Source organism: Triturus cristatus, chromosome 5_1, assembly GCF_964204655.1.
Source record: "Triturus cristatus chromosome 5_1, aTriCri1.1, whole genome shotgun sequence".
In the NCBI taxonomy this organism is placed as follows: domain Eukaryota; kingdom Metazoa; phylum Chordata; class Amphibia; order Caudata; family Salamandridae; genus Triturus; species Triturus cristatus.
Window position 1 is genome coordinate 484,360,090 of NC_140587.1, and position 13,058 is coordinate 484,373,147.

Genomic DNA, 13,058 nt, shown 5'->3' on the forward strand with positions numbered 1-13,058 from the left:
CCAAATTCATAAACAATGACTGGTTTCTAATTCTACCAAAATATAAAAACAGCACAGTTATCTGTCTACAAACACATGAAAAACACAAATGCTTATCACAGAATGGTTTCTACATGCACACACATTGTAGAGAGAAAATGTACTCCCGACACTTTAGAAGGAAAAATACATTAGTCTGATTAAAATCAAAATAGTCTACATACATCCCCTCACAATTAAATAACTCATCTTTCAAGTTCTTTTGTAGATTAAGAAGTATATAAATCACTCACCATATTTTCTTTTACAGAATCTCTGCACTGTGCACCTCTCAGCAAAAGCAAAGAATGAAAAAGTTTCCCTTTCATTTTCCACACATATACATGTAAACATCAAATCACAATCCTTCGCACATAAACTCAAAAGCAAACACACATTTCTTTTGGTTAAACATTTCAACCCTTTCCAACTGAAATACATTTCAACCCTTCCCCCAATCTGCCTTCTGCTTGTTACCATAGAAACAGGTCATGGAACACTGCACTGAGCTCACAGGTCACAAGTTCAGCACACAATGTTCCTACACAAGACAGGAAGTGTGCTTGACTTTTCAACATATCAGCTTATCATATATTATGTTCCTTACAATCTGTTTTTGTTAACCAATAACAATCATACCTTTAAAAAACAGAAATATACACCCTACCTTTCAGTGTAGAAAGTTGTCATACAACCAATGATTTCTTGTCGTTTTTCAAAAAACGTTGCCGTGGATCTGCGCACCCACCGCAAGAGGATCCGTGCATCCAACGCGATAGGATGCGCGCACCATGCGCGCATTTCGCCGTTTTATTATTTTTTTAAAAGGGGGGCCCAGGGGGTCCTTCTGGGACCCCCTAAGCACCTCTAGAGGGTCAGAGTATTTCCACTCTGCCCCCTTTATATGTTTTACACACTTATTCCCCTTGCATCTTCAGCCTCGCTTCTACCGAGGCAGAAAATGGCCGCCAACAGTTCCTGGTTTCGAATGTAGAAAGACACTCGACAGCCAATTAGCATTCAGCGCGCGATCGGGAAGGTGCACGCTCGGTTCGGGGAGGGTGCACGCTTGGTTCGAGTAGGGTGCGTATACGGTGCGGGTACGGTCCGCGGATCCTCCACGGCCATAAATATCACTAACTTTTTTACCCTAATTTTCTCAGGAACTACTGAACAGATTCACACCATATATGCAAAAGGCACGAGTCCGAACTGAGGACTACCTCTTTGCCAAATTTGGTGTCATTCCGTTCAGCGGTTTGGGCTGTAGCTGCGACAACAGATCCTATGGGAAATTGCATGGGGAAAACGTGTTTTGGGATCCCCCTTTTTTCTCAGCCCCCGCTTGACGGATCACCGCAAAACTTTCAGGGTAGGAGCGGAGCTTGCCAAAAGTTTGGAAAATTTCGCGAGGATTCGTCAACCGGCGCCAACGTTATTCCAAATAGAATGTTGCAGATTTCCTATGGAAAATAGGTCGTAACTATAACTACCTACTGGCGACCGCCAGTAGGTAATATATATATATACATGACGATTCCTTGTTCACACCAGTCGTTCCAGACAAACAAGAGCGGACCCAGGTATTGTGCATATCTTTGTATGTATATACACACAGTGGTCCCACCTGGAAGACCCATTATATCAGCGATTGGTAGTCTATTTGAGGCAACTTCCAGATCTATAGACTACTTTTTGCAGGAGTTTGTCAAGGGTCTTCCGGCATACATACAGGACACAAGAGATTTTTTAAGGCGGGTGCATAACTTCACCTGGAGCGAGTCATTCCTCCTAATCACGTTAGACGTGACCTCTTTATATACGAGCATAGCACACGAAGATGTGCTCAGAGCCATGAGACTTTTCCTGAACAACCGACCTATAATCCTATATCAACACTCAGGAATGTTGATGGAGATGGCAAGGCTGTGCTTGGAGAATAATTTCTTCATGCATGGTAACAACACATTCCGACAAGTTAGAGGGACAGCCATGGGCACCTGCTTTGCCGCCAGTTATGCTAATTTACATATGGGCTGGTGGGATGAGCAGGTGCTCCGGATGAGACATGCCAGGGAATGGATGGAAAATGTCATTGTCTGGACGAGATTCATAGACGATCTCTTTATTTTATGGAATGGCTCAGAGGAATCGGCAAAACAATTTGTGTTAGAGCTGAATGATAATTCTTTGAATCTACAATTTACTGACACTATTAGTAGTTCTTGAGCCTGCTTCATAGACCTTGAAGTGTATGTGAAAGATAACAAGATTAACACATGCACATACAGAAAACCCTCGGCAGGGAACTCCATCCTACACTCTCAGAGCTTTCACCCACAGAAACTGAAGAATAGTATTCCTTATACTGAACACCTAAGAATGAAAAGGAATTGTAGTGAGATGTCATAATTGAAACAAGCTGAGAGTGATTTAACTAAAAGATTCACTGAGAGAGGATACAGTTCACAAGTGCTGAATCAAGCACTAAATAAGGTTGAGAAGATCAGTAGAGAATCATTGATATTCCCGAGTGAGACAGCTTGATCGAGAGACAGGAGTGGCAAAAATGATATACACATGATCATGGGGTACAATGTCTACCATGCCAGGGTGAGAGACTGCTTGAGCAGATATTGGTACCTAGTGAAAAGGTGCCCTATATTGAACAGTATAACTGCACGCAAGCTTCTACTCACCTTCAGAAAAGCCAAATCCATGAGACAAGAACTGGTGGTCAGCAGCTCCGAGACAGGGAACACGGAGAGCTGGCTGAGGGCCAGTCCGGGCTTCATCAAGTGCAAGGTGTGTAAATTTGGTCTTAATGAAAAAGAGGTTCTATGGCCCCTACTTAAAAGTCCATGAAAAATTTGAATTTTTTTTAACTAGTCGAGTTTGTGGTTTACGCCCTGCAATGTACTTGTCCGAAACTATATGTGGGATGCGCCATTCATATGATGCATAAAAGAATACTTCAGCACCTGAGGGCTGTGAAGAATAACAATAAGAGCTACAACATTGCCAAGCATATTAATGAGACACATTGTGGGAATGCGAATGATCTCGCTTATAATTTAATAGAGCAAGTTACAAAGAGTAGAAGAGGTGGAAACTGTGAGCAGAAACTGCGACAATTTGAGTCTATGTACATAGTTTTTTTTAACACAAAATTCAGTTTGGCCTAAATTCTGATGAAGACTTGTTTGTACTTATCTGAATACAATAGTTCTTTGTGACTTTTAGATTATAGTAGAGAAATACATGAGAATAATAATGTTGAGACAAGGAGGAAATAGAATGTATTTTGTGAATCAATGAATTTAAAGGACCGTATAGTTGATTTTATTTTAGTACCATTCATCACAAAGGAGTTAAATATCCTAGTAGGGAACGTAGTCCACAGAAATGGGGGTTGATAGAGCTAACCTTTATATTTTAGAAGCACACCAGCACTTTATACCAATCAACCCAGTAGGATTTTGTGATGAAGGGAATTTTTCCTTTCACATTTTTCCTTTGTTGTTTTGGTGTTGTTTTACCATTAAATGTGGATACACTGCCATGTGATCGTGAATTTTAATGAGTCTTACAATGCATTTGAACTTTACAGTTGGGAGGAAGATGGTAAATCCACTGAAAGTAGGCTACCAGTTATATTAGGCATTCACACTTTTTATAGTAGAAGCCAATTTGAATTATCATGTATAGGAAATAATTTTTGACTTTTGAATTGAGTAACACCACATGGAGTCATTAATTGTCATTGTGTGTAATAATGCACTTGCACTTTAGTTGAACTGCCCGATGATTGTCAGTTGATATCAGGCTCTTGCACTTTATTCATCCAGTTACAGGGATCTTATCAAGCTCATGAGCTTGTACCAACTTTGGAAAGAAGAACAATTTCTGTTGTGGTGTTGCATTCCATCCCACATTAATAATGCACCTGCATTTAATTTGGCGATTTTCTATAGGTGGTCCCACTGTTCAGGAGAGAGCGTGGGCAAATTATCAAATGAATGCACTTCGCACTTGTGCGTATACACCAGTATTTGGCTTTGTGGAACTCTGATTTGGAAGAGTATCCACGTGTTATCACATAGACACTTTATAAGTATTCATGGCACTTGCACTATTTAGTCAAACCATGAGACAACTGTGTTCCGTATTGGTTCAAAAGAGAATATGCAATTAGTTTGAATCTTTCAATCCTCTATATTCCACCTTTTAGTATATTTGCAAAGAAAGGCATGGAAAACAATAGCAAAGATGAAAATGTAAAAATGTTAATCATAACAATTTGTGAATGTTTTTAACAAATATTGATTTCCATATTGAGAGTGTGGGAGATTTACTTACCATAAATCTTCTGATATCGGTTGTTCGTGCAGTATGTTTTCCATGTTTGTTGTAACAGGAAATCATGTGACTTGTAGTTCTGGTATTATAAACTTGGAGAGTAACAACGCTCATTGTGTGAGCAAGGCAGAGGTGCCGAAACGCGTTACAGCCAAAGAATAAACACGTGAGAAAATTCAGAAAAATCGAGCCCCTGTGTCGGTGTCTGATTTCTATCAAGGAATAGGAGCTGGTATATCTATCTATCTATCTATCTATCTATCTATCTATCTATCTATCTATCTATCTATCTATCTATCTATCTATATATATATTCACTTAAAAAACCATAGGTTTCACACATGTTATAGTTAGCTGTACATTTCACTCGTAAAAAACCAATGAAATTCCACGTTATAGTTAGATCAGGTAACTATAACTTGCGCGCCCACAATAAACTGCTGATGACGTCACATATTACATCACTCATGACATGGTCAGTGACATCACTCATGACATCAATGATGACATCTGAAATTACACATTGTGGATTGCGGTCGCGCAAGTTATAGTTACCTGATCTAACTATAACGTGGAATTTCATTGGTTTTTTACGAGTGAAATGTACAGCTAACTATAACATGTGTGAAACCTATGGTTTTTGAAGTGAATTGGCAAGGTTTTTTAAATGCTAAGTTATGTATTTATTTTTTTTTTTTTTTTCAGGTTTTTCACTGTGCGCACACCCTGCGCGCACGGTGCGATTCGCGCACCGTGCGCGCCTCGCCGTTTTTTACACAGTAACATTTGTTTTTTTCTCCCTTGTGGGTCCTTTAATTTATTTAATAAATGTGATTGTTCCTTCTTTATTTTTTTTTATTTTTTTTTTGCCGTGCGCGTACGGTAAGCTTACCGTACGCGCACTCCGCGATTTTTTTTAAAAATTATTAAATGTATTTTCCGTACTTTTGGGTCCTTCTTGGACCCCCTGACAAACACTAGGGGGTCTGCAACTCTCTTCGTTGCCCCCTTTTCATGTTCCCCACCTTTGTTTCTCAGTGCGAGAGACAGAAAATGGCAGCCGACACTTCCTGATTTCGACCGTTTCGAATGTTTACAGTCATGTAACCACCAATCAGAATTGAGCTCGCGCACGGCACCGTACGCGTACGGTAAGCTTACGGTAAGCGCACGGAGCGCGCTTACAGATATATATATTGATTTAAATGCTATTTTCTCAGGACCTACTGAACAGATTTACACCAGACCTACAAAAGGCACATCCTTGACCTGAGGACTACCTCTCTGCCAAATTTAAAGTAATTCTGTTCAGCCGTTCGGGCTGTAGCTCGGACTAAAGGTCCTATGGGAAAATGCATGGGGAAAACGCGTTTTGGGACCCCCCTTTTTTCTCAGCCCCCGCTTGACGAATCCCCCCGAGACTTTCAGGGTAGGAGCGGAGCGTAGCGCCCCATTTGTTTTGAAAATTTCGCGAGGATTCGTCTACCGGCGCCAAAGTTATTCCAAATAGAATGTTGCGGATTTCCTATGGAAACACGGTCCTAACTATAACTATCTACTGGCGACCGCCAGTAGATAATATATATATATATATATATATATATATATATATCTATATATATATATATATATCTACACACACACACACATTTCCTCCATCATCAGATGCAGTTCGAGATGCATATGCTTATTTATTTGCACATCACTTTCCAAGGGGCAAGGTTCAGTCATTATTTAGCGAAGTGTAAATTACAACATGGAGGTGCTTGACTTTTCAATGTTTGCACTTTAAGCAGTGTATGAGATGATGTGTAAAAATAGTTTGTTTCCTGCTTCAAACTTTTTCCTATGCATGATAGGATCACAATTATCACAGGCAAATCCTACAAACTAATGTTCTGTTTTTGCATTCATTTTGCAGTCTTTTGGCCACAGGTGGAGGGAATCGTCGCACTGCGGATGTGGTGGCTCATGGATTTGCCAATCTTTTTATTTTGGATAAGAAGAACCTTGGGGAAATCCTTGTGCACTATCCAGAGTCAAAAAAACTTCTAATGAGGAAGGCCAAGTGAGTCCTGTAGATTACTATCCATACTAGTTGAAAAATAAAGTGTGCTAACAAAAATGCCAGCCCAGCTCCTCTACTTTTCTGAGTGGGTAGGTTTTAGTAAGGGCCATTCCTTCTCAGTACTTAAAAGAACATTTTATAGTAAGCATCAGGGTCAAACTGTCCGATAGGGCAATCTGGCAGTGTCAGAAGAGCGCGTCTAACAGATCAGTGTAGGAGGCCGGTTCTCCTGGCTGTTTGTTGACCTGTTTGATGGCCTGCTGTGATGTTTTTTTGCTGCTGATTTGCTTGATATTACCACAAACTTTGCCTGCATCAAGTTGAAATGCAAAACACCTATTCAGCATGCCTGTACAAGCTCCAAATTGCCATCATTTATAGGTGTGGAACACTTTTAAGCTAACTGATTCGCTAATGGGGACAACTTTTATTTTGGTAGCTAGACCTCTTTTCTGTCCGTGCCCTGAGAAGCCTGAAATGAGGCAAAAGGCTTGGTTAAGCTTGGAAATCCAACTTCAGACTCACGAAAAACCTATGACATTACTCAGAGAGCCATTATCCTTTGGAAAAATCACATGCTACGCTAATTCAACTAGAGATCCATGATCCTTCCAGGTTCTATATTTTTTCAATAGAATTATTCCGAAAAGAAGACATTGCAGTCATCTGCAAAGTTAGAAAAAGAAGGCTAGTATAGTGAAAATAATGGTAGTATGTGAAAATAATGGGGCATATTTACAAGCCCCTATTGCCACAGGAACATCACTGTTTTCAATGTTCCTGTGCTTAAAACAAGTAGCGCTAACCTGGGACATCTGGTCACGCTTGATCGGGGACAAACTTACAGTTTGAGGCCGACTGCGATGGAGTCCTTGCCGGATACACTAAGGAGGACCCAGCCAAAATTTTACCTACACACTTAGAAAAGTTTTTGGAGCTTTTCCTTCCGACGTCGATCTGCCCTCTACAGAAGGGTAGATTTGGTGCTGATTCGCCGGCTTGATTTCTGCAAGTACCCGGTGAAATCCTGGAAGTCTGGAGCTTTCAAAAGGAAAAACCTGAATTGGGTCGCAGTTGAAGGTGGTCGGCTTGACTCTCGACTTCTGGTCAGTTACCTCATGGAGCTTTTTCACAAAAGTTCCCCAAACTTCCCCAAACTTCTGGAACGTCTACCTGAATTTCCTCCCAAGGGTTCAAAGTGTCCAAATCAGAAATCCAAGGGTCAGAAGCTCTGAGACAGTTCTTGAATGTTCATGCCACAATTACCAAAATGCACCTGGGCAAATCCTTAAAAGTCAGCTAGACACAGTCCAGGCTGGGGACTTCTTGGAGGAGATGCTGCAGGCAAGCTCTTTTAACCTGTTGCTTTCAGGGAGACCACTCCTTAATCCTTTTTGAAGCAAGGGAAAGTCCTCACGGCTGTAGTTCCAAGTGTGCAAACAGGAGCAGAACTTTAGAGATCAATCCTGTGCAGCAGGACAATCCTTCTTCTAGTAGTTTCAGGCAGCAAATTCAAATTCAGAACTGAGTTGTCCTGCTGTTCTCACCAATTTATTCAACGATCTGTGGCAACAAGCAGGGTGCACCCTTGTCCAATGTGGTGCAGGGTTCCACACAAATGCATGACAGCTTCTTCCAAAGTGTGACATCTTCTTGTCCCACAAAGCACTTCACTTCCAAAATCCAACATGATTGATTTCTCTCCAGAGGAGTAACAGCTGGCTAAACAAACCTTCTGGTGTGGCTCATTTACCTGAACCCTCCCCTCCAGACCCCTCCAGACCCCTGCAAATTCCATTCTTGGCCCTGACAGGAAGAGGGGGTGGGCCTGCTTGGCATTCCTTACTGTAATGCTCTCTTTGAAGCTTATGTTATATTACCCATCCCCAGGCCACTTATCACCTAATCAAAGCAGCCTGTCTGTGCCTGTTAGAGCTGTCCAATCAGGGAAGACCGCTAGGAGGCTAGCTTTTGGCTCACTTAAAAGAAAGTCTTAGAACTTCTTTACTGTACTAGTTATGATAAATTAAACAGTGGCAAGTTGTTGAATTTATTATTCGAATCTTTTAAGTCATTGAATGAAATTTCACTCTTTTCTTAGCAATAGTTATACTTAAATAAAATATTGCAACGTTAGCCTATGGAGCTATGTATTCACTATGGAAATAAATGAAATGGGCAGTTTTTCCCTCACCAGGGCATATGAAACATCTCTGCTTATAGTTACATGGCCTCTATCTCTGGGACACCCAGGGTAGACCTTTGGGGTGCCTAATACATACAAATAAGGTAGACTAGCACGTTTAAAGTGCCCATAGCACCAAAGTTAAATTTGCATATGATTTTCTTTTAAAGACAGTCTGCAAAGCAAGACTGCTTTTAAAATGACTAAGGGTGGGCGGATAACTCCGCTCTGCCAGCGAAGTTTGCGGATTTTTTAAACTCTGCACTCCGTTTGGAGTGAGAAGTTTTCCAAAACTCCACAATCGCAGTGGAGCAGAGTAAGACTTACGGTTCTCCTCCAGTCCCACGGTGTTCTGCCTCCTATGCTCCTGCTGCTGTGTCTCGCTCCACTCGCCTTCCGCTGCTAGGCTGCTCCGGTTCAATTAATGGGGTCAGGCATGCCTTCACGCAGTACACCATGCACACAGCAGTTCTTCCAGGTAATTAATTGAACCGGAGCAGCAGAAGGCGAGTGGAGCGAGGAGCAGAGCAGGCAGGAGTCAGGACACCGTGGTACTGGAGGAGAACAGTCAGTCTCTTATTCCGTTCAGCAGGCACTACGTGGGTGGGAGGAGGGCGGGGGGTTAGTGGGAGAGAGGGGGCCCAGGGTTTAGCACAGGGGTGTGGGGGGGACAGAGGGAGGGGCAATAAGTAACTCCGCCAGCCACAGAACTCTGCGGAATTTCACTGAGTTTTCTAGTAACTCCATGAAATTCCGCGGAGCGCTGCTACGCAAGCTCCGCTCAGGGTTAGCAGTGCACATATGCAAGTGCAGGAAATCTGCTGGGTCTCTAAACTAGGGACTTAAAGGTAGTGTCCATCCTCTTGCCCTAATATATACTAGGGACTTACAGGGTCTGTCCTTGCCAATTGTAATTATACCTGATTACCATATACTTTTTCATCAGAGCCTTGGTCCTGATTAGCAGAGCCCAGGGCGCAGTCAGAGTCAGTTACTAAAGTCGCAAAATGTGGGTGTATAGGGCAGAAAGGATAACCTTCTCATACCCAGGAACTCTGGCCTTACACAGCAGATCTCCTAGGTCCAGGAGGACCCTTTAGGGAAGAGTTGCACCTGGGATAGAAAACGTGTCTGACTCTTGAGAGCCTGAGACAGCAAGCTGCTGACCAGGGAAAGGAAGAAGTCAGTGGCTCCTACAGAACCCATTGGGAAGAAGGACTCCTGATTAATGAGGCCAGATACTTTAAACCTGGTGCTACTAGGAAAGTGGTAGTCCCTCAGCAGTACAGAGAGTTCTTACTCTCTCTAGTACATGACATTCCCTTAGCTGTGCATCTTGGCCTGACAAAAACATAGAGTAGGTTAGTTACCCACTTCTACTTGCCAGGTATGTCCCAGAAGGTGAAGGACTTTTTCAAGTCCCGTGTTACCTTTCAAGCCAGTGGCAAGACAGGAAACTACCCAAAGGCACCCTTAAATCAACTTCCAGTGGTTGGGGTTCCCTTTGAAAAGGTAGGGATTGACATGGATGGTCCCCTTGACCCTCCCACTGTATCAGGAAACAGATTCATACTAGCTGTAGTGGATAATGAGTAAGGCTCCCTGTTTTCCGTTTTTACTGATTTTGACAGATAAATACAGACAGAAAACCTTTTATTTTCCAGTCTGTATTTATTTTTAAATGTGGATAAAAACGGAAATTGGGTTGTTTTTGAGTGATTTTAAATGCTGTCAATCATGACTGACAGGCCAATAGCTGTACAGTTTGAAAGGCAAGGTGATTAAAAAAAATAAGGATTTTAGTAAAGAGCTTTAAAAAGCAGTAGATTTGCACAACCTTGATACTAAAATGTAAATCTTTTCTTAGAAGTGAATATTTTGCTGTCTGAGTGTGTATTTATCATTGAAACCTATCAGGCGGTCAGGCACAAGTGCACATTAACTGGTTAAATAAATGCATAAATATACACATTTCAGCTTAGTTTTTTCACAAAACCTAAAATAGATATGGATAAATACAGGTAAAATTAGCAAAAAATAAATATGGATAAATACAGACGGAAATGACAACAATAAATATCATAAAACCGGGAGCCCTAATAATGAGATAGCTATCCTGAAGCCATTCCACTTAGGACTGACACTGCTTCTGCGGTAGGCAGAGCCCTCTTAAGTATTTTTACAAAAGTGGGTTTCCCAAAGGAGGTGGTATCAGACAGAGATAGTAACTTCATGTCTGCATACCTAGGCAATGTGGAATGAGCGTGGTGTGACTTATAAGTCCACTACCTCTTATCACCCACAAACAAATGTCCAAAATCCTTGAGGCCAGCAGGCAAGAGCTCCAGAAGCTCTGGCCTGACCAAAAGGCTGCACTAGCGGAGTTGCAACCAGAGCAGAAGGTATGGGTACTGGAGCCTGTGTCTCCTAGGCCCCTCCAGGACAGATGGGAGTGGTCCCTAACCTATCCTTGAAAGGAAAGGTGAGGCCACCTACTTAGTTGAGCCAGGCGCTAGCAAGAGCCCTTACAGGATCATCCACGTGAACTGCCTAAAACCTTTCCATGACGGGGCTGATGTGGACATGCTTATGGAAACTGATGAGGATCACACTCTGCCCAACAGCAGGCTGACTGTAGGCAAGTCCTGGAGCAGTATGCTGGGCTCTTTCTCCTCATCCCCAGTCAGACTAGCTGATGTACCCATCAGGCAGATACTGGTGACAGCCTACTTGTCAAAAATAAAATATACAGACAGTCTGAGCAAGTGAAAGAAAGCATTAGGGTGGAACCTAGCAAGAACCCTCTGAAAGTCCCTGGGCTAGCCCAGTGGTTTTATTCCCCAAGCCTCATTTCAAGGGTGGTAAACCAGAGCTGATTTTTTGTGTACACTGTAGCGGTCTCAATACTGTCACTAACAAAAGATGTACACCCTATCCCAAGGGCTAATTAATTGATTTATTTGGAATAAAAAGTGCCCCTGCCACCTTTCAAAGGTTGGTAAACAAAGTCCTTGCTGGGTTGGAGGCTTTTAGTGTAGCTTATCTAGATGATATTACTGTCTATAGCTCCACTTGTCAGGGTCGCCTAATCCACCTCGGAAAGGTCCTTGAGGCTCTACAGAGTGCAGGCCAAACTATCAAGAGATGCAAGTGCCAGATAAGGCACGGCTCTGAAGTATTCTTGGGCCACCTTGTCGGTGGAGTTCAAGTCCAACCATTACAACCCAAGTTCCAGACAGTTGTGGACTGGGTAGCTCCAACCACCCAGACTTAAGTCAGGGCATCCCTCAGCTAGACAGAGTACTACAGGAGGTTTCTGAATGGCTATGGTACCAATGTGGCACCCCTCACAGAATTGACCTCCAAGAAGATGCTAAAGAAGTTAAATTTGATAGTGAGCTGTCAAAGGGCTTTTGACTCTCTGAGGGAAGCAATGCGCTCAGCATCCATTCTAAAAGCTCCAGATTATTCTAAGTAGTTCATAGTGCAGACTGATGCCTTTAAACATGGGGTAGGAGTGGTCTTATCCCAGACTAATGATGATGGCTTTGCCCAGCCGGTTGATTTCATTAGCAGGAGGTTGCTCCACAGAGAGGAACCTTGAAGTGCCATTGAGAGGGAAGCCTTTGCTGTAGTTAGAGATCATACCTGTTTGGTACTTACTTCCTTGTTCAAACTGATCAAAGACCTCTCAGATGGCTGATGCAAATGAAAGGTGTAAACCCCAAACTGTTGAGGTGGTCCATCTCCCTACAGGGAATGGACTTTACAGTGGAACTTAGACCGGGACTGACCATGCCAATGCAGATGACCTTTCTAGGTTTTTCCACTGAGATGATGAAGTCTCTCTTGAGAAAGGTAAGTCTCATTCTCTTTTGTTTGGGGTGTGAGGGGGTTGTGTAGGAAAGTGCCCATTTTTGACATGGCCACACTCAGTTTTTCCCTGGTATCTGATGCAATTTTGACAGAAGTGCACTGGGTTCCTGCTATCCACGTCCCCAGTGGCAGATTCCTTTCCTAAACCTATACAATTGTTCCCCAATTGACAAGACCTTTAGCCCCCATGTAAGTCCCTTGTAAATGTTACCCCTGGTACCTAGGGCATGGGTACTAAAGACACAACATGGCACACATCCTGTGTTCCATGTCTGCAGATGCTGCATTCAACATATGTAGGCTATCCTGTTTTAGGTTTAAACCTATAATAACTGATAAAACCCCACCAAAAGGTAAATAGCCCTCGCCAGTGTAAACATATAAACACTGAAAAAACAACTGCACAACCACAAACTAAATTTCATTCAAAGAAAGGAAATGGAGAGTGAAAAGGTTAGGGTGAGGATAAGTTATTTTCTTGTGCATCTAGCTTACCCTGACTAGAGTGGTGGGTCCTGCCTGGTCTGGGTGCATACCTCGGCCAACCAGGTG

The 13,058-nt window shown here is 42.5% G+C and overlaps 1 protein-coding gene across 1 annotated transcript in view; it reads left to right on the forward strand.

Moving 5' to 3' along the window:
- CNGB3 (cyclic nucleotide gated channel subunit beta 3) overlaps positions 1–13,058 on the forward strand; it is a 966,824-nt gene that overhangs the window by 839,242 nt on the left and 114,524 nt on the right. The window contains exon 17 of the mRNA XM_085604101.1: positions 6,299–6,445. Coding sequence (XP_085460227.1) covers positions 6,299–6,445 — 147 coding nt within the window. The remainder of the gene's footprint in view (positions 1–6,298; positions 6,446–13,058) is intronic.